Source organism: Pelmatolapia mariae, linkage group LG4 (genome assembly GCF_036321145.2).
Source record: "Pelmatolapia mariae isolate MD_Pm_ZW linkage group LG4, Pm_UMD_F_2, whole genome shotgun sequence".
Lineage (NCBI taxonomy): Eukaryota > Metazoa > Chordata > Actinopteri > Cichliformes > Cichlidae > Pelmatolapia > Pelmatolapia mariae.
The window spans coordinates 33,012,161-33,034,977 of NC_086230.1; the positions used below are offsets into that span (position 1 = coordinate 33,012,161).

General features: G+C 42.8%; 1 protein-coding gene across 1 annotated transcript in view; it reads right to left on the reverse strand.

Moving 5' to 3' along the window:
- Window positions 1-2,810: 2,810 nt before the first annotated feature.
- Window positions 2,811-22,817, reverse strand: part of tmem104 (transmembrane protein 104) — a 77,773-nt gene continuing 57,766 nt past the window's right edge. Inside the window, exons 9-10 of the mRNA XM_063472468.1 lie at window positions 20,455-20,548; window positions 2,811-7,816 (exon numbers count right to left, since the gene is read on the reverse strand). Coding sequence (XP_063328538.1) covers window positions 7,053-7,816; window positions 20,455-20,548 — 858 coding nt within the window. The 3' untranslated portion in view covers window positions 2,811-7,052. The remainder of the gene's footprint in view (window positions 7,817-20,454; window positions 20,549-22,817) is intronic.

A 22,817-nucleotide genomic window follows, 5' to 3' on the forward strand; every position in this document is an offset into this window, starting at 1 on the left:
TCAGGACTTTGAATCAATCCATTCTTACAGAGTGAATGTTAATGCTCTCTATTACCTTTGACTACCAACTAGATTTTGGCATTATAATGTCATTATAGTTGTCTTTATATTAAGAGAAAATGGTCTGGCACGAGATTTTCAGTAAGAACAATCAGGTTCATGTGTGAGAACACTGCCCTGCAAAGACACGTGTTTGTTCTCAGGAGTGAAAAACATACTCGGCAGGTCTAATAAAAGACTGTAGTGCATTAAAATAAACCATTTCAAGCACGGTAACGGGTCACGTCCCAAATTGCTGGAAATTTTACAAACATTTTCACTGTGAGAGGGTCACCTTCTTACCCAGCAGCCTTCAAAAATCCAAACGTTTCCTAGTTAATTCCAGCTGCCTGGAACCAAAATAATATTTTTAATTTGTATTTAATCTGTATTTCTTTAAAAAATAAAAATAAAAAAATCTTGTATGCGTAAAATTGAAAAGCGTGGCACTTTTACTAACATGATACTTTAACGTTAATTCAAAGTGAAATGAGAGAAAACATCATCAAAATCGGGTTTTTAATGAGAGACGGGAGTTTAATTCTGCAGATTATCTGACGCTTCAGCGGAGAAGAGAGCAGGTTTGAGGTTTTTGATTAGTTCTGATGAAGCCAGCAGTTAAAAAATATCTCCAATATCACCCCAGGTGATCAAATATTTGCAGGCGTGAGGCAGCCGGTACGTGCGCTCTCTTCCAGCGCACGCCGCCGTGCTGAATAAACCATGCAGCAATTAAAAACGCTGTGAATTAATTAAGTTTGCATTTCCAATTAAAGCTCTGCCCCCAAACATGCAGGCACATCCCACATACATAAAAGGACAGAGGGTAAATTAAATTACACCGGAGCAGCCCTGCTGGGATTGGAGTTCAGAGGGGGAGGCTTGCTTCGATAATAAAAACAGCCATCTCGAGTATCAATAAAAAAAAAAAAAAAAATTGGCGGCATGCTTCAGGGAAGATGGAGGTGAAGAGGGCTGGAAAAAAAGGAATGCCAATTACCTGCAGAGCAGATACAAATACTGCCAACGGTGAGTGTGTGGAAGTATGAATGCAAGAATGTGGTATGACTGAGACTCTGATTCATGCATCCAATTCCAGGGAATGACTCTTAGAGTCGGGAGAATGTGTCATGTTTTTGTACTTTTAGGACCCTGATAGGGCGGCACAGCGATGCGGTCGCCGTCGTCCACAGCAGGAAGGTTTGAATCCAGTCGAGGCCTCTCTGCGTAGAGTTCGCATGTTCTTCACATGCCTGCGGGATCTCTCAGGGTAACCTGGCTTCCTCCCACGGTCCAAAGACATGCATGGGGTGTACTGGTGACTCTAAAGTGGCCCTTGGTATGAAAGCTTGTTTGTAATTTATGTGTTGGCCATGAGACAGACTGATGGCCCCACCTCTCACCCTATAACGGCTGGGACAGATTCCAGCAACCCTGAGTTAGAAAAGCAGAAGAAAATGTATGTATGGCTGATTCTGTGAACGGGACACAAACTCTTAGATTGACTGAATCTTACAGGACGATTTGATAATTTTGGAGAATCAGTTATGGTTTAGTAGTTTTTGTTACTTTGGTGGTCAAAAGACACCACGTTGGCAATCTGTTACCTGGTTTCCTCAAACACGCCGGTGGATGAAACCTCTGAACACCATCTCAGGAAAATCTTCCACCCTGGCTGGCTGTCTTCTCCTTGCTCAGTCTTCAATATGAAATAAAGAAAGAAAGACCTGTCTGGACCTTAGAAATGTAAACAATAGAAAACATCTGGCCTATCACGGTGCTGTTTGTGCTGTGTTAGCTTGGTTTACTCTAAAATGTCCTGCAGCAGCTCCTCTTATTTGGTTTGAACTTTCAGCGATCTGGTGGTGCCATTCTGGTTTTTAGTTTTGGTAGAAATGCATGAAACCGGTTCTGGACTGGCACTGGTGTCCTGTCGGTGGGCCACCTCAACACCGACAGGAGCTACTCCACCAGCGACGCCTACGTCATGAAGCTCCCGGCACACAGTTTTTGTGCTGATGTTAATGCCAGAGGAGGTTTGCAGTTGGTCCCTTTCATGCATTCAGTGCCCCCCCCCCGTCTGTAACCCTCTGAGGTTTTTCACTCTCTGGCTGAGTTGCTGTGGTTCCTAAACACTTCCACTGTGATATAATCCACTCACAGCTGATCGTGGAATATCTCGGGAGACAAGATGCTGCACAAACTGACATGATGCAATAATGGTATTAAGGTGGACGCGGATGTAACGTCTGCTCCAATAGAAGGTCTGTGGAAACCTTTCATAATGAGTTTATGGGCTCAGGCATCGTATTCGGATCAATTTTGCACATTTTCATCATTCTAAATGTAACAAAGCCAAAGATTTCAGTCCGATCTGTCCCTCGTCATCACACAAGGTTTCAAAACACAGAGAAAAATATGATTTTTGTTTTCCAATAACAAACTCGATCAGTTTTGAAGTAACAGTCGATACAGTACGTCAACCTGGACCTCCACCAGGGACAACAAATGGAAATCAGCTTCCAAGTTTCTATCACAAATTCAGAAACACAACTGATGCTGTAGCACAAAAGAGAAAGTTATCTTGTGCCACTTTGTTCATGTGGTCATGCAGCGTATCTCAGCGGTTAATAGAATATCACGGTACAATAGAGACCAGATTTGTTTGAGTCCTAAATGTTTGACAAAAGGATGAAGTCACCGAGGGTTAGGAAAGCAGAGTTTTCCTTCAAGGCTGATGCACTTCAGATGAATATAAATCATTTATTTCATTTATTTAACTTTTTTGTGAGTCATAAAAACCAAATAATAAAAAAAACTGAAAAAGAAAAGAAACAGAATATCCATCAAAGCAGAAACATTACAGCCTGGCCAGATCTCTGTAAACAAATACCAGAAACACAAGATGTAAACTTATGGAAGAAAAACAAAGAAATGAACACAAAGAAAAGAAAAACATGTAAGTTTTTTTTGGCAAAACACAGATTGTCATTTTTAAAGAAATGGATTAATGCTGATGATGTCGGGCACGCTGCTCTTCAGATGATAAGAGAAGGAAGTTTAGGGCAAAAAAAAAAAAAGGCACATTTCATAACTAATCTGCTCGCACATACACACATGTTGAGTCTGGCTTCAGGTGAAGTATTAAACATCTTTTCAGGGTTCACGTGTTTGTATTATTCGCTTCACTTCAGGCGATTGCAAACATGTAAATGGCTTCTAAACATCACCGCTCCTCCCTCAATCCAGACGAAGCTGACGGGTGTCACACCAGCAGGACCCACCGCCGATATTTGCAGTAAATTAGATTATTGGCGATTGATCTTGTTAAAGACGGGCGCGTCCTGCTGACGCCACAGACGCCGTCACCCCTGTAACCTTCAGCAGTGCTGGACTGACGCTGCAGTGCCTTAAAAACACTCGAGTCACAGCACATTACCTTTCAATTTAAACTGCATTACAGCGGTTGATGAAAAAGCTGCGGCGCCTTTGGAACCACTGCTCAACCCGCTGAACCCTCCCAACACCCTCAAACTGCGTTTGCATTTAAATTGACCACAACCGTTAATTCTTCTACAAGCTGAGAACACAACAGCAACAATTAAAACCCGGAAGAAAATGCTTTCCCACAGAGTCTCATGTAATCATCCTGTACACGCTGCATATACTGTAGGAAGTTTTAACTGTGCTTCGGACTAAAAGTGTGGATATCTTTGCTGGGTCAGCTGACCATGCCCGTTCAGATGCTCAATTTAACCATAAAGATAACCAAGACCTGGATCTTTATTCTGAGATGTAAACAAAAACAATGTAAGACAATGTAGGAATGGTATGAAGTCCAAAGACAAAAAAAGCTGTTTTTACACAGTAAAGGTGCAGAAAATCCTTGTAAACCAAAACTATTTCCCCACTGGAAATACTTACAGACCATCTGATGTTCAATTAGGCTGACTGGGACTTTTATATACTTCAGCTTCAAACCAAATAAAAGCTCCATTTACCTCACATGTTACCATGGGTTCACCAGAAAGCAGTAGAAATCTGTACTTGTCCTCATTCTCCATTTGTTCCAAACACTCTGAGGTGTGGAGCCTCAGACACTCGCACTAATAATCCGAAATTAAAATCCACGGGAGAATTTCACAGCCGTACAGAGAAGCACGCATCCGGGCGGAGATAACCTTTAGGTGGTTTTTATTAAACTTGACCTGTGACTCTTTATATGCGGTTTAAATGGTGATCTGAATCCACTGAAATTAAATTTATTTAAATAATTATTTATTTTATCCAAACAACTGGGCAAAGACTTCGAGAAGGACTTTGGTGTTACCCAGTCACGATTTAAGCATCTCAAAGTCAAAGCCTTACATAAAGGGAAGTAGTGCTAATCTAGAGTAAACCTAGAGTTTAGAGTGGCAGGTCCTCTACATCCAACAGAGGGGCTGAAGCAGCAGATGGAAAGGGTTGCCTCCGTGAGCCCATAACCCAGGTAAGTGGTAGAAAATGGACAGATGGAACCAAACTACATCAGCCAAGCAGAAATCTGAATCGATGTTATAAAGCAACACACCCCCAGCTCTACTTTCTTGCGCTTCTCAAATGCTGAATTTTGTCTTTGGTGGTTGCAAACAGTCACAAAATCACATTCAGAAACTTCCAACAAAAAGAACAAAACAAATAAACCCCTAACAGCTCAAACACACTAAAGCAAAAATAGAAAAGCGACTGAAGATCTGTGAAGGATTGCAAATAATCACAGACTGATTCATAAACACAGTCTGAGTCAGTCTGCACTGATGTGTGTCTCTACGCAGCAGGTACTTCACTCAGCTGGTGGCCAATGAGTTGCATTCTGGTTACGTTGTTACATAAAAACAAAGGTTGCTTATATTAATGTGCAGTTAAGTTGCCGTCCTGCAGCAACTACGTTGCTATCTGATGAGGGACTTCTGTTCTGTTCTAGATGCCAGACTGAATGTAAAATGCCAACTTGACCCTGTCCAATGGCACACTGTCTTGCTGCCTTTTTATTTCCATCATTTGTCCATTTATTTCCAGAGCTGTTTGTCTCCAAAGGCTGAAAGTTCATTGCCCATGATTGCATTAATCTTTGCCGCGTTGTGATCGCAACTGTTTTCCTTAAAGCAGCGTTTTGTTCACCGTGCTTCGCTTTGCGGCTGGTGCCTGAACCTGTCATATGTCAAAGTTATTCTATGCTATGACAGCTCAGCTTTAATTTGGGATCTGCCCGCTTTGTACTGCTGTTAGTTTGAATTTCACTGAGATTTCTCACTCTGTGGTCACCACGCTGCTGGAGGTCACTGCTGCTTGGGCTCTGAGCACCACCTACATTTGCTTGCAAACCTGTGTGCGACACTATAAGTCGAGCATGAAGGTTCTTCTGGTTGTTGTTAGTCTGAACTGAAGTATTTCCAGATGATTTCCACTGTAATGTGAAAATCACACAGACAGAATCATGCAACGGGTCAAAGATGGAAGTGTAAGGGCGATAATGAAGTTGGAAGAAGCTGCCAAGTGTCAGTGAAGTTACCATTGGTGTACAGTACAGCGTGCACTTTATGAAGCTGTGCAGTTGGCTCCCTTCGCTTTTGGCCGCGGATGCCTTCGTCACAGCCAGAGCTGAAGCACTGTAGATCTCCATTATCCTGTCAGGTGTAGCTGCGTGATGGATACAGCTCGAGGCTGACAGAGTCATGAATGGGTGCTGAGGAGTAGAAGACGGGGAGACATGCCCTGTGTGTGAACTACAGGCGCGAGTGTCAGGTGATAAACAGAGATGGAGCTCCTCCTGGAAGCCTATCTGTCAGTGGATCTGTCACGGACGGAGCTTCATTGTTCACCAGGGGGAGGCGAGGAGATTGGAGGCAGCCGCCGCTGAGGAATGGATGCACGTCAGACATGAAAGAGCGATCGTCCCCGATCCCTTCGTTTTTCTTCTTCTGTTGGTTCCTGTTCCAATCTCATTATCAAGTTTTGCAACAGAGCACAAGTCTGAATGTGACAGGCTCTTTTTCATGTCTGCTCTTCCGCTTGCTTTAATATATTTTTACTGGAACATTCTGCCCTCGAGGTCCGTCGGATCTTTTCTATAGTTTGGAATATGAATGAGGCAAACTTTAAGAGCAACCCACAGAGCTGTTAAGCAGCACAGCGTGTTAAGTAGCATGTTAGAGTACTCAGATTACCATACACCAATGAGAGCATATGTTGCTGCAGATCAAAAACAGCACATTGTTGAGCCAGCGTGATGACAGAGCAGACGCCCTTTACACTGTGGAATAATTCATATTCTTGTGTATCAGGGTGATACTACGTGTCAGCTGCTACTTTAGAAGCACCATTATTGTTGAAGAGGTGAACTGAGTAAAACCAACCTGCTCTGCGATAGAGTCACAGCTAAATGTCCAGTAGTCTACAAATCCTCCAGATAACATGATCGAGCTAACTGCAAAGGAAAAACTAATTTTTCCACGTTGTAGCATTCAGAATTACTTTGTTGCCCGTAATGTTGTTGTTGTAATGTGAGTCACACCACCCGACTCTAATCTTACGCCATACGTTTGCTTTAAATGAAGCGTTTGCTGGAAGAACGCTCTCCAGTGATGGTTGTGTTGACAATTTTGTCCGATACTCGGACAGCAATCCTGGCGGGTGATAAAGAAGGTTTAAACGTCTTTCTCTTCTTTTGTGGCTTAAAAAGCCACAAAAAGCCCGTTGGATACATTTTTAAAAAGTGCAAAACTTTGTGAAAAACTCAAACTGTCTGGTGTTTATTGACAAAAAATCCTATTAATAAATTCCCTTTAACTGTCATGCACTTTTGTGGAACATAAAACATGTGAAATTTGGTCCCTTTTCAAAAAATATTTGATAAATTACTCTTAATTACATTTAATTTACGGAACAAACGTTCAAAAAAAGGCACACTGCCCAACCAGCAGCAATAAGGCTTCCTGTACGGGAACCACAAACTGAAACACAGATACGAGTTCTCACTTCTTGGTGTCAGTCAGGATGATGTTGGCTGTGACAAACATGAGGCAGAAGGCAGCCCACAGCAAAACGAACCACACCCAGAAGCTGTGGCGGAAGGGTGACCGGTGCTTGTTGATGGCATCTCTGCCCATCACAGGCTCCAGGTGGCGCCTGGCGTAAAAGACAAGGAAGGCTGGGACAATGTACTGGATCCCTGTACCGGCATAAGACCCCGTGATTCCCACCAAGGACTCCAAGTTGTGTGTACAGAAGGCCACCACGATGGGGGGCACGAGTGTAATGAGGGGAAATACCACTCGGTCCACCACCCACGGGTAGGTACCTCCGTCTCGGTGGAACAGGGTCTTCCAGTTGTTTCGAAGCGTGACAGCGATGATGGGGAAGTTGGTGCTGATGGTGAAGACGGGGAACAAGCCGAGGAAGTAGCGAAGCACCGGGATGTCTAAGACGTCGCAGTTGTCTGTGAAGTTCAGGGTGTACATGTCGTAGAGCAGCGAGCTATCGAAGCAGAAGATGGCGGTGAACGAGAGGAGCACGTAGAAGCCGAGGATGAGGACGTAGTCGAAAAGCACCAGCGAGCCGACGCGCTTCTTGTTAGAGATGGGCGTCACCAGGGACGGCAGCGAGTGTTGGCACATGAAGGAGTAGACGCACACCCCGAACAGGTTGGGGACCCCAGACAAGGAGGCGACAGGTGGGTGTCCCGCGCCGTGGTCTTTACCGATGCGAATTAATGCCAAGATGATCATCATGGTGAAAGCTGGAGGGACAAAAACAAAACAGGAAATAGATTTTAAAAACCCACTGATGACAGAAATACTATTGTGCATTTGACCATCCTGGTAGAAAGGAGAACTATTCTGCTCATTTTCAGCTCCACTTTATTTTTCTTGAGTAGCTATGAAAGAAGTTAAAGTTCAAAACAAGCCTGCTTTCTTCTAATTGACTGCACCCCACAAACAGAAGATTTAAATCAGCGGGCCAGTGGGGCGTCAGCACTGTGTGCCTCAAATGACCCCCAAAGACCTATGGGTGATTCCTCGGCAACCTCCAGTCAGTAGCGAAGGATGTGTATTCCTCAACCAGTTGGTGAGTGCTTGTTGAGTTTGCTGACTGAAATCTGTTGCCGAGAGGATCCTCCACCAAAAACCTCCCTGTGATTGCTTTGGCTGCTAACAGATCGCTGAGGTTCCCACAGTTTACACGAAAGACCCTGACGAGCAAACACTTGCCAACTAACCACCGAACAGTAGCGCACCATATGGCATTTTTCAAAAGGCCCAGCTTTTATTTTGACAGTGAACAGTCTCCATTTCCAGTTTGCATAACACTTTTCACAGTTTTACTACTTTTACTAAGAAGGCCTAGTTGGCAAATTCAATTAAGTTCAGTTTTATTTATACACACCGCCAAATCCCAACAACAGTTGCCTTAAGGCGCTTTATAGTATAAGGTAAAAACCCTACAATAATACAAAGAAAAAAGAGAAAATCCCAACAATCATATGACCCCCTATGAGCAAGTGCTTTGGCAACAGCAGTAAGGAAAAACTTCCATTTAACAGGAAGAAACCTCCAGCACAGGGGTCCCCAACTCCAGGCCTCAAGGGCCTGCAGTTTTTAGATGTGTCCTTGAACAAACAGCTGATTTAAATGGCTAAATCACCTCCTCAACATGTCCTGAAGTTCTCCAGAGGCCTGGTAATGAACTAATCATGTGATTCAGGTGTGTTGACCCAGGGTGAGATCTAAAACCTGCAGGACATCGGCCCTCGAGGCCTGCAGTTGGAGACCCCTGCTCTAGCAGAACAAGGCTCAGGGAGGGATGGCCGCCTGCCTTGACTGATTTGGGTGGGGGTGGATGGGTGTTGGTGGGTGGATGGGTGTTGTTGGGTGGATGGGTGTTGGTGGGTGGGTTGGGGGACACACAAATATTTGCAGACAAGTTGGAGTACTCAATGCAACTTGTGGGTGACTGTAGAAATCTGCAAGCAACTTAAACAATCACAGGGAGGTTTTCAGTAGTACCCATATAACTCTGTGCAACTAAGTAGTAACAGGAAGCACTTGGCAACAGGAAAATACCCGTTTTCCCTTAGTGATCGGTGGTTACTATGGGGTGCTTGACCGGTCTCTATGGTTGTGTGACTGGAACCTCAGCGTGGTGGGTGACAGGAGTAAAAAGGAAATGTTGACCATTACACTAAATGAATAATTTCTCCGGGTTTAAATACTGAAATGTAAGTCAAATTAATCAAATAAGCATCTTATATCTATATTAGAAACTATATAGTTCTTGCAGATTATATTTTTTAAAGATGTTTAACTTCAAACTTGTGCAAACTATTACAGTAAATGTACTTTTTACACATTTTCAATTAAGTTATTTTAAAGATATCATGCAGCTCAAAAAAATCGAATTTAGTTAAATATCAGTAACATCACTCTAACATTAGTTACTAACATCTACAGGGTTAAATCTTCTAATCTTCCAAGTGTTATTAAAGGTATTTAGATTGAATCTTGTGTTTGTGAGTGGAGGACTGCGTTAGTGTGAGGGAGCTGGGGCTTCCTGTACATTAGTTATCAACTTTCCAAATAACAAAAGAGATGATAAATAGTAATGAGGGAGGGTTTATGTCAGCGTTTTTCTGACGGTCTCACTTGATTTTAATGTTCTTATAAAACAGCAAAGTGTACCCAGTGTGCATGACAATGAGAGCTGGAACAGCCATGGGTCAGCTCGGGCTCAAATGATGAAACGATCCTTTTTGTTGCTCCTCCCTAATCCAACCACTTTTGTTCCTTTACATCCTCGACTAATTTTGCCTTTTACTGAAAGAGATAAGTACACCTTTTAATGAAACCCTTGTTTCAGTGCTAATCACTGACAGATTAATGTGGTATTTTGTTGCCTTTGTGCAATCACAATGGAGCCGTCGAGATAAATTAACACCCTCCATCTTCACAATATTCCCGGGTAAACTGGGAACACCAAGCTGCTTTTTGCTCTCTCTCCCTGGTTTTGGATCAAATCTCTGAATGTTTTTCAGCACGAGCCCTGTTTGATCATTTGGCATCTGGCTAACTGTTTCCAGTTGGATTAAACCTCTGGAGGTCAAAGTTCACCCAGTCTTTAACTATTAATTTGGTTTAAATCCCGGCTTTACAGCGTCAGTTTAATTCAACTTTTTTAAATGAGGTATTTGGTGCATATAATCCATTCAACTCCAAATTGGCTATCAGATTATCTGAAAAGTGTGATAATTAAAAATAAAATATAAACGTGAAAATATCAGAAATAATTGTGTGTAATTTTTTATGCTTTTATTTTGAATTGTACTGGGCTGCCAAAAAACACATCATACATAAAGTTGAAGGTGAATTTGACTGATTTCTATAGTTATAGAGTGAATTCTTTCAAAAGATTAACGAAGTGAAAACCTGATATGGCGACCACATTGTATTCTGGTCTTGGTTCTCTCAGAGTTTAACCTCATGTGGATAAAGATGGCAGTGCTGAACTGCCTTCCAGCTGTTTGTTCCAGAAACATCAGGCGTAAAAAACAAACCAGCGATCGTTTCACGGCCCAGTATAAAACCGTCCCGCGGTTCCCACTGCAGCTCCAATTGATTTCAGGAGCTGCATCTTTGGCAGCTGTGTCTAAAGGAGACTCCTGAGAGCCGCATGCAGTCCTGTTACAGGCTAACGGTCACGTGGCCCAGCACGCCATCTCTCCTCCAAATGCACGCACACACACACACACACACACACACACACACACACACACACACACACACACACACACACACACACACACACACACACACACACACACACACACAATCAACCCGTGACACCAGGAGTTAGTCACAGCCCAGGCCAGGAGCCAGCTCCTCAGCTTTCATTATCAGCTGTCCTTTAAACACTCGGTGACATTTAGGAAGTGTCACTCGGACCATTATATGCCTCATATCTGCAGTAAAATAATTCTATACCTTAAACTCTGACATCACTCTAAAGGACTGAGACTCACGCTGTCTTTGATGGGAATATCTAACAGCTGCAGACCAGCAGCTAAACTGTAGGGATGCAATATGCCACAAGGCAAGCTTTGTTCATCTACACTGTACAAGAGGCAAAATAACGTGTCAAGAGGATCTGCTGACCAAACAAGAACCAGGAAAAAAAGCTCATTTTGCCTTTGTTTTAGTGTTTCAGTGTGGATGTAGAGCTTTACAAAAGAACCACATGAGCTCAAAGCGAGGATTGAGTGGATGAAAATTGGATCTCTGAATATTCAAACTTTTGTTTCATGAAATTTTGGCACTTTTATTCACTTGCTTAAATTTACCTGCATGCATAAAGAACGAAATCAGCACTGATTTCAGTAACTTGGTATATATTTTATATCGTGCACAATTTTAAAAAAGGCAACGAGACGACACTGCAAGCTCACAAGGTACCGACTCATCTATCACAAAGCAGCGACACTTTAAAGCGCGCCATACTTTATCGTCTGTTTTACTCAGAAAGTGAAGATCATTTAACAGAGAAACATGGCGCTCATCAGAAGCGTTTTTACTGAGGTCATAAGTCAAAGGAGAAGTAGGCTAGTTTTGTCATAGACCTCGATTCAAACAGACTTCTTTGCAGAACCAGAGAGGTCGCCCCCTACTGGTCACATCAAAAGAAAGCAACTCCATTAGACCCAGAAGCTTTGTCCATCGTTTAGCTTTCTTTACAGCTCCAAAACTCAGGCCATTGTCTCCAGAGGCTAAACTCATGAGATTATAACTGATGGGCCGCCTGATTGAACACTTGCTGAAAATGTAGCCGTGTCAGGAAAACACGACACAGCTACATTTCGCATCCTTGTTTCACGCTTGCCTTGAATTTCACATGTAAGCACAAACTCTGTAAAACCTGTTTCACAACTGCTCAATATTTAATGCATCTTTGGCTTAGGCCCAATGTAATCTGTGGCTCCAGGGAAAGCTCTGCGACTCCCCACTACGACCTCAACCCTCTTACACAGAGATGTCAAACGAATGGGCAACACACCAGCTTTCAAGGACGATGACACGCAAAAAAAGTTCCTTAATTTATCTGTGCTGTATAGATACTATTTCTGAATTGCTCTCTCTTCCTACAAAACATCTGCAATGTGTGAAAGAGTCATCGCCAAAACCATCTGTCTGCCCCCTTTGCTCCGCCTGTCTTCTTTCTCCTTCAAACTCTCATCTTTTTCCGCCTTTCTGTCTGCACAAAGCTATGTGTGAAATAGCTGGCAACTATACCCGTCTGCCTGCGGTACACCAGGGAGACGAAGGTGCAGGGGAAGAGAAAGAAGGCTTTTCTCCATCTTGACACCAACACTCACAGGCTGCACAGGAAGGAAACTAGCAAGGGGCTTTTAATTAAGAGTGCCTCAGGGTGGCTGGGCACGGTCACATTACCTAAAGCACCTTTTTCCAAGTCTGGCCAAGATTAAGATGCTGCAGGAGAGCCTGCAAGGACAACGGGGCTGGTTGTACTGGGAAGCTCCCAGTCAAATCTTATTGAAGCTTAAAAATGAAATATTACTCCAAATGCTTTTAAATTGAAAAAAATCGATTGGAAAACATTTTTTTTGGTCCACAATTAGAACATTTTTATGCTGATCACAGAGAAAGCACTCATTTATCCCACTAAAGTCACAGGAACCAACTCATTATAATTCAAAGTAACTGAAAGTCAATCAGATGGTAGAGAGGAGCTGAGCACTAAGAATAAAAGCCACTAGATTGAAGCCTTTCATAATGTGCTCATTTGTCACCGGCCCTCGCCTGCATAATGCTACACGAGGTGGGCAAATCACGTCCGGCCGTGACAATTTTATCGTGCTCATTGCACCTATAAGCCATGAATCTCAATGCTGGAGCACTGTACAGCCGTGAAATGAAAGCATATTAGCTTTGATCACCTTAACTGAGTGTAGAAGTTTATTTACATAGTAAATTCAGTAAGGCCTCATAATTCTCTGGACTGACGTAAGAGACGAGCATAAGGGGCATTCATTGCTCCTTAAAAGGCATTATTCAGTGACAAATTACAGAGAACCGGGTAGTGCATACACATGACTCTGCGTTAATCTAAACTCACTGATGCTCCTGTCTTCTTCTGTGGTTTTTATTTGCTCACCGACAAGACCGGAAACATTTCACACATAAACCTCAAATGATTTCAGGAGAATTAGACCCAAAGATAATTTTTACCAAGTATGTGAGCGAGTAAAGGCCTAGATGTTTAAACTAAAAAGTATTATTTTATTGCTCTATTGTAGTCTTAGCCAATCCTAAGACCTAAAAATGCCAAACCAGTTAACTGACCTGTAAATTAGGTGTCACAAACATCCATGTAGTCCACACTTGCTAGTATACACAACAGGAAATGCTGTGCACCCTGCTGAAATTACTCCTTTTGGTTTAGGTGATGGATTGAGTGTGCAAAAGGCACTGGAGCTGTTAATGCTACTATTCGCACGTTGATGCAATCTGACATCTCATGGACTTCATCATAGGAGTGACTAATGTCTGATCTGACTGTATACTTGCATATCTACCAGTCATTAGCCATCTTTGGCCTCTGGGAGCTTATTTGGGCAGTTATACTGAAATGATGGTCACAGAGACATAAAAATGATCTGTATTCAATCACAGGTTATAAATGTTTGAAATTAAACTTTCACAATCACCTTCATGGACTAGATTTCAGTGCCACGTCTGTGCAGTGCACATGTGGAAACGTGAAAACAACACCCACCTTTCAAAGCCTCTGCACAACATACCATCACACAGACAGGATGAGCCATTACCCCTGCACCTACCCGTCGAGATATGCTAATTCAATGCGCCTTCACATAGACACACTGAGCCCAACCAATACTCTCCACTGCACTTGACGTGCGACAACAAGAGCCGAGTAAATTGAGCAACCACGTATCCCAATCCCCACGACTAGGCCCGTCCATCTCTTTGAGCCAGTGATTTATATTACCTGGATGGGAACGCCATTGACCTTGTGAGGAATGCTTCAACTTAACGACCCTCCAGAGCAAGCTTGTACGGCTGTGTTGTCTCTAGTAGCAAACATAGCAGATGCGGTTAGAGCCAAGGCTGGCAGACTCTCTCAATGCTCCAAGAAGTCATCGACTGCCTTGAGAGAAAGACTCCCAGCTGCTATCTGAGAAGAGATGGGAATCCTGGACTCAATTAACGAGGAGAAAATGGTAGAAGGTGAGAGGTGATCAATCTCATGTGCAGTGGTGCACAGGAAAGCTGAAAGTTGGGGGGGTCCTGCTCTTTGAATGGAACAACGTGAGTACTTAAGTGTGAGCAATTCACTGATGACTGCAGGAAGGTCAAGGACTTCTGCGCTGTGTTTTGATGCTTAAAAAAGCAGCCGTGCTGAAGAGGAAATGCTGTGCGGTCGAATGTAACACGAGGTTCTGGTGATGCTGCTTGTTTTCTTGTCACGTTGGCCAATTTAAGCATCCTCCCTCTGGCAGTTTTAACGCACAGCAATCTTGCCATCGCTAATTAAGAGAGGTACTCCTTGAGCACTCTTGGATAATCTCTGCAGTAATTAGTAGCTCCGGCTCTCTGCCCAGGCCTCACCAGGGTTTCAGGAATTCTCACTGTGCCGAGCCCCCATCACGTCAAGCCTATCAGGAACAGAGGTAGCAAGCTGCTGGGGCTGTTGAATTACTCGTATTTGTTGGGTGATAAGTGGCTTCCTCGCCTCCTAACGTGCTCTGTGATGTTGGATAGGGCTTTCTGTATACATGGCACAAAGCAGCGCAGCAGTTGGCTGCACCGTTTAGCACCCCACGCTGCAGCTGAGGTTCACAGACACGAGCCAGCCAAACCTCTGTTTCACTGATTTAAATGCTTTGATAAAGACGCTAAATTTCATTTTATTTATATAGCAACAACTCGCAACATCAGTCGCCTCAAGGTGCTTTATAAAAAAGGAAACAAACAATATAAAGAAGTGGTTATTCTTCATTTAAAAAAAGTTTAGGTCTAAAAACAATTAACATTTATCTGGCTCATTCTACTTTCTCAAAAGAAATTATTAGATTTTTATACTTGTACTATACTATGACTTAAATATGTTGATTTTAAATGACTGTAATGCTTTTTTTTTTATTGTCCGTGTCTAAAGTAACTTATAAAATAGACTGTCAGGACTTTCCCAGTAAAATGGTTTCCAGGGGAAGAACTATGAATAAATGTTAAACATCACGAGTTTAACATGCAGTCATATGTCATCTTCAAAACAACTCTGGTGCATCAGTAAAGTGATAAAACGGCAATAAGAGGAAGTCCGTCTGCTATCAGCTTGCAACTGAAAGGGGCCAAACTGGTAATGACATGCGAACTGTGATAGCATAGCAATTAGCTGTGACACGTCAGGGAAAATTTGCATAAACAGATATATTAACTCACATTAAGAGCCCAGCCAATTGTCAGAGTTTTGAAAAAACAAAAGCACAGCTCCTGTAGGACAGCAATCAACCACAAAATGAAAAAGGTGCTCAGATTATTAATAAATAGAGTAAAACCAGCTGAGCTGAGTCTCCTGTTGCAAAAAGACATCACAGAGTGCGAAAAATTCAGCAAAGTTTTATCTCCTAGCGCAACACAAACTCCATGTTTGGGAAAAATCCATGGTGGATTTTACTACTGACGTTTAGCTGCTACGTTGGATATGAAGCACTTAATACAGTGTAAATAATGAAGCCCATCTTACCAAACAGGAATTTGACCATCAGGGGAAAAGCACAGTCAAACTCTGTCATCAGACTCATGGAAGGATCTCTTCTCTGGATAATGTTAGCTAATGCAAGTATCCATGTTAATATATATAAAAAAAGGTCTGTTAATTGAGCCAGACCCTGAATGCTGGTCTATAAACTTCACGAAGCATTTTCATGTTATTTTACCAGCTAATGTTACAAACTAACCATCACCAGATTCCTGCAGTGTAGCTAGGTTACAGCTACCTGCTTGCTAACATTGTACCGTCCTGCTATTAGCTGCTTTGTCATGCCCAACCCTACTTTCTGTAAGTATACAGTATATACACTGGTTTCCCAGTTGTTACCCAGCAGTGAGTGCGTGCAGTGGACAGTGTCAGCCGTTTACATTTTAATCAATGTTTTTAAAAAAGCCTACAAAACATAATTCTAATATTACGCCTAAGATTAAGGTCAAAGGTCAAATGTCAAATAAACGACGACCACAATGCTAAGTGGATTAAGCATTAATGATTTTTTTAACAAATGGCTGAAGCTGCAACATTACATTTGAATCACTTTAATCAAATCTTTCTGTGTAATGATACCGCCTCTGAGGTAAACAAAGACCTGAGGTCAGTGTCTCTAATTAAAAGCTTAGCTAGTGGATACAGTTGTATTGGATCGTGATTCCTGAACCACCTCAAAACCATCTCTGCAGAAAGTGGCCATCACACAAAGGAACATCAGTGCTAAGCAGTGAAGCCAGGCAGACAGTAAAGACACTGTTAGAGCAGTGAAAGTGGTCGTGATCATGCAAATGTTTAGACGCAAAAAGTTTACTCCTGACAACACAAATGTCACTGAAAGCCAAAACAGGACTGATGCTTTCCAGTTGGTCTTGAAATGTAATTTTTCAGGACCTCTGAACTGTAATTCTGGCTGCTGTTCACTTCATTAAGACCAGCTCATAATTCACCACTCGCTCTGAATGAGCAGAACCTTTCCAGTCAACAAGCCACCAGAGTCCCCCTGACCTTCAAAAACAATATCTCAATCCCTCGCCCATTTAAAATGGCAGTGGGCAGCTGTGAGCATCCCTGCGGGGAGTTTCTTAGCTCTTTACATAATGTTGTTGTAAACTAAGAACGTTAGATGGATGGAGAGACCTGCGGATCGCTGAAACTACCAGCATTTGACTTACAGCAAAAGTTATTTATGAAAGATGAACTCAGGACACAATCTTAAAGATTTAAAGTGTTTTAAATGAATTACACTGAAATCAAAAAGTACTATTTTTTTGGACAAAACTAAAGTCACTCCATCGCAGCCATATCCTGCTGCCAGCCAGTCAAGCTAGAGTTTAAATCTATGTTTTCTTTTTTCCCAATAATGGGAGATGGGAGTTTAGTGATCGAGGATGGCAAACTGTTTCAGCCACAAACATCGAGTACAAATCTTTAAAGGCTTTCCTGTTAAGTAAGTCTGATGGCTGTTTTTAGGAGCCCCGGGATCCATATGGCACCGACCTACTGGTAGACACAGACAGCAGCCCCTCTATACATCTATCCACACGTCTCAGGAGAGATGGCTGGCAGTAATTAATACTTATTTACTGAGCGGACAGGCTGTTAACTTTTTCCCTTTGTCTCATATGACTCAATAACAATTAGAGAAGCTGTGTACTCCTGTAAGTGTTTGGAAAGTGTCCTTCTGGAGCACCAGTAATGATCCACTCTGCTGACAGCAGGCAGGAAGAGGCCGGCTGCAACAGGTTACAGCAATGCCTGCCTTTACCTTATATTTATTAAGATTAATGTGGAAAAAAATAAATATGATGAAGACACTCCAACTACATCTAACTGCAGCTACAATGCATCGTGTATATATAACACTGAATATTCATATACAAGGTGAGCACTGTGGTTCCTTCTCTCTCTCCTTGTCCTTCACCAACATGTGAGGTACTTTTGCTGTGAGACACGTTATCGCAGAGATGCAGATGGCCCCGATGACGTCCTTTATTAGTGACTATAAAGCATTAATTTAGATTTATATGGCACCGCTGCAAACAAGGTGACTAAATGACTGCAGCTAGGAATTCTGGGTTGTATAAAAGGTGTCACGCTGACCCAGGCTAATGGCGACTCTGCTGAATATCCCAGCATGTCACCGACAGCCGAGCAGCAGGCAGGTACACCATCACTCATGTTTGGTGTACAAATCGGGGCTCTCTGGACAACAAGGTGACTACAGTTGAGTGGCAACAACTGTGACAAGGCCGGAGCCGAGGGCGGCGGGCGGGGCACCGACGCACCGGCCAGCTGCTACCCCTGACATCAAACGCACCCCGTCCTCGATCAGGGCAGCACATGTGACTGCAGGTGCATCCGGGGAGTGGTGAGTAATGGTCAGGAGGGGAGGCAGGGTCTCCTGTCTCCTGTGTTCAGTGTCAGCGCTTTCAAATAAAGCAGATACCAAGACCCAGGGACACAATATAAAAAACAACTACACAACATACATTTTCCAGATGGTAGTATTACAAAATATGGGGCTATGAGTACGAGCGCCCCAGCTCGCAAACAAGCTTCTTATCGTTTATTTGTTCATATTCTGCATGCAGCCTATTTGCTCCATTGCATTCACTTCTCTTTGGTTGTTCTTCTGAACATCACACTCAACAGCATTCACAAAAAGAGACTGAATTCTAGTGGGACAATACATTGACTCGTCCTCAAGATGCAGCTCATGCAGAAATACTCCAACAAGCAATCTATAACTCAGACTGTCTTTACACACTGGGAAGGCTGCTTGCTGCTCTGCACGAAAAACAAAGATGCACAACTGGACAGAGCAAAGAAAAGGAACCAGGCCGATAATAAGGATTGATGGTGTGATGGACAAAGTAGGCCACGACGAGGGCCAAGACATCTGTGCACAGGTCAGCATGTACTTGGACTCTGAGCGTTACAGAAGGTTATTAAGTCCTCATTTTAAAGTGTAACAAAGTGGAAACTGCTGCATGTAAAACGGGACGTGAAAGAGTGGACACGAAACACAAAAATGTTTTAAAACAGCGCTAACGCTTTAGCTGTCGTCTCTCGTAAAGAGGTCGGTGAATTTGTGCTGTGCTTGCTTCTGGATTGTTGTAGAGCGCTTTTGTGTCTGAGAACAGTACTGACTTTTACACACACCATGACTGAATGTGTGCTGTTTGTGTAGGTGACTAAATGTATGCCACTGACAGAGCTGTTTGGTATGAATGTCACTACAGGAGAAGTGTTAATTGATCATAGAAGATAATTTCCAGACAAAAGGAAAGACTGGGAATTTTGATATGCTTCACTAGTTAAATGTGCTGCAGGACTGTATATGTTCAGCTGATACCCGGCCAGTGTATCCGTCTGTTTATGCATGTTTGTAGCTTTGAAGGGTTTTTAACTTTTAGCATGTCATATCAGTATTTATCCTATACTGGTAATATGGGCAGCTGAGAGGCCCGTGCAGTTATATTTAACTACTAATTTTAGCATTTCTTATTTCACATATCCCTCTAAGAGCCGGTCAATGACATGATCACTTTACTAGTGAATAATTCATTCACTCTAATGTTCAGTAATCAGCTAGCCTGATCTATTTCAGCTGCTTCCCCCAGCCACCAAGGTGACGCAGAAATTCATCCACAGGACGAGAGACTCACTGGAGACGCAGCCGATTTTGATGCTCACGTTGAGAGAGAATTATTTAATAGTTAGTTTAATAAGCACGTCTGCTTCTCTTCTCTGTCAAAACTCTAAATTATTTGGAAAACGGCGCACGTTTAACTAGATTCAGCGCTCCACACTTAGCGACCTAAAGTACAGCAGTCCAAGAACAAAATAAGTACGACAAGTTTATCTTTGGCTTTTATCAACAACTTCAAAGTGATTTCGATGGTTTAACCCCCGCCCTACAAGAAAACAGGTTGGTTTTTCTTTTTTAACGATTTGCTGTTCGAGTATCTTCCCTCGTCCACTGGAGCCGTTTTAAATCATTATCCTGTGTTGTTTGGAGCCCTGCAAAAGTGACACGACCAATCAATTGCAGAGCCAGGGGACGCTGAGATGAGGAAGAGGGAAGGATGCAGCTAAATCCAGCGTGTTATTTAGTCAGACGATGGACAGAGCACGAATGCTGTTGTGTCTGCGTGCCGTTTACGTGAGCGAGCGTGCGGTCGTACGGGGGCGGCGGGAGTGCCATGATTCAGTGGTGTTGTGATTTTAACAGTGGACCCAGGACGGGCGGTTTATTTTCATCCGTCGCCATGTGAGTGACGGTCCAATCAAGCTTGGGACGGGCTGTCAAGCCTGTCAGGCTGAGGAATGAGAGGAGATGGGAATCAAAGACACAGAGCAGGACCAAACCATGATGGACGGACCTTAAACGCAGCAGCCACACAGGCAGGTGAAGGCAGGAGGGAGGGATGAAAGAAACTGAGGGAGACGCCGATAAAATGGAAATATGCATGTGTGGAAAAAGAGGCTGCAGAAATGGAGAGGTCAAAGAAAGCGAGGGGAGAAAACAGTGAAAAGAAAAACAGCACGTTATGAGGGAATATTGTAGGAATGTTTTCTTACCAATCCATCGCATGAGTGAGGTGAGAATCTGGAGATATTTTGTCTTCTGGGCGTTGAAGAAGGTGAACGGGCCCAACAAAACAGTGAACACGCTCTGCGGGAACAGCAAATGGGAAAGCACATTTAGCTAGCTGAATAAGGCACATTAATTAATTAAGAAGTGCTTTACATTTCTTAATTAGGTCAGAAATCAATCACAGTCATGTAAAAGCTGCCTTTGAGTGCTTCACTGTTAAACCATAAGAGATGAAAAATACAGAGACAGTAGACAGAAGCACTTTTTATTAAACCTCCAAAATTGGAAAAATAGCCACAGAAAAACCACCAATGCAAACTAAAACAGCCCATTACAGTAAAATCACTCAATAACAATAAACATGTCAGAGGAAAAAAGGTCAATAAAATATAAAAATGAATTGAAATGACTCAGAAAAGTAACAAAAGCTCAATAAACTAGAAAAAATATATCAATAAGGAAAGTGTTTTTTATAAAAAAATACAATTGTTCTAATGAATATGTCCAATATATTGTGCAGAGTAACGCAAACAGTGCAGGATCCTGAAACTAAACCAAGAGATTAACAGTAAAGTCATGTTTCCTGTGTTACATGAATAATAAACTGTCAATCAATCTGTTAAATGAAAGAAAATCACTTCCAACGTGACGTTCTGCTCGTCTGTATTACTGGATTGGACTGTGAAGCTACTGCAGTGTGAAGTATCTCTTGTGTTCTTACACTGGGCCACAGTTCACCTTCTGTCTGGCACAGGTCGTTTTAGCTCCTCCCCCTTTAATCAAAAATATTCTGATTGGCTGTCACTCGTGAACATGTTTGGGCTTCTCTGCTCACAGGAATTACTTACACATACACTGACCCCATTATTTGAAACTGTGGCTACCATTATAACAAGATATGTCAGGGTTTTCTTGTATATGAAAAGCAAAAATACACTTTTAATTTTCAAATGACCAAAAAGAACTATCTCCCATTTTAAGCCAGAAAAATATCCCATATAACAACAGAAAGTAACGAAAAAATAGGTCTGCTTTAAGTTGTACTAAAAGACGAGAGCAGACAAATGCTCATACACTGTAAGAGTCGGGGTATTTGGGACCACTGAACAACGCTGTAGGTGCTTCAGATTTGAAGAAAAAAAAATCTCTTCAAAGTAAGTTCATTTAGTTCTGTTTATAAACCTGGTAAATGACAGGAAGTTACTGTACTTGAATAATCAAGTGAGTAAACCGGTAACTGGGCTCTCCTGTCGTTTTTCTTTCCTTTTCTGTTTAACCTGAAAGAGTTAGGATGTATACCACCCTGGTAAAAAGGCCCCACTTTACAGCCAGCTTTTGGCTCCAAGTCATTTCCTAGTTTGCTTATTTCCTTTATTGATGACATAAATAATCATCCTGACTGTTTGCTCAGTCTAAAGCATTTATAGGAAGACTGTCCCTCTGGATATGGGTTAAACCAGCGGTCCCCAATCTTTTTTGTGCCACGGACCGGTTTGTGCCCGACAATATTTTCACGGACCGGCCTTTAAGGTGTCGCGGATAAATACAACAAGATTTATTCATAACACACGTGAAAACCGAGTTAACGAAAAAAAACGATAACAAAATAACGCTAAAAACCGATCAAAACCCTGAAAACCATACATTTCACACCCGAGTCTCAACTCTCGCGGCCCGGTACCAAATGACTCACGGACCGGTACCGGTCCGTGGCCCGGGGATTGGGGACCGCTGGGTTAAACAACTGCTTTACCTTTGAGAGGTTAGAGAAAACCAGCTAATTGGAAAAACACTTTCTGGCTTCAGCATCGCAGCTTTTCCCAACCCCTGAGTTGGACTGATCCTGCAGACTTTAGCCAGCAGCTCTTTTATGTCTTGCAGTTGTGACACTGACATGCAATTCTGAAACGCTATCGAAGACGCAACATTCCTCAAGTGCTGTCAAAATCCCATCAGCGCTCTCAAAGATGGGTGAAAAGATGAAGAGGTGGCCCAATCCATAGTACAACAAAAATTTCAAATCCTCCCAGGCCACAGCTCTGATTGCCTATCAGATACTTTCTTTATCAAGAGCTGCAATCAGACGCAGCTCAGCTACTGTAGCTCCAATCCCATCAGCTCCCATCACTCCCTCTCCCCCACGCCTGCAAACGTATTCCCTTCATCCGTCTCTCCCATATCCCCGCTCTCTGACACTCTCAGGTCTGACTGCACAGTTTGAGTGGCATGTGATCTCCGAGGCAGTCGCTTGTGTGCTTTTTCATCTGAAGAGCAGCCTGCAGGCTTTCAAAGAGAGGACCTCGCCCTCCCATCAAACGCATGCGGACAGACACACACTGACACACAC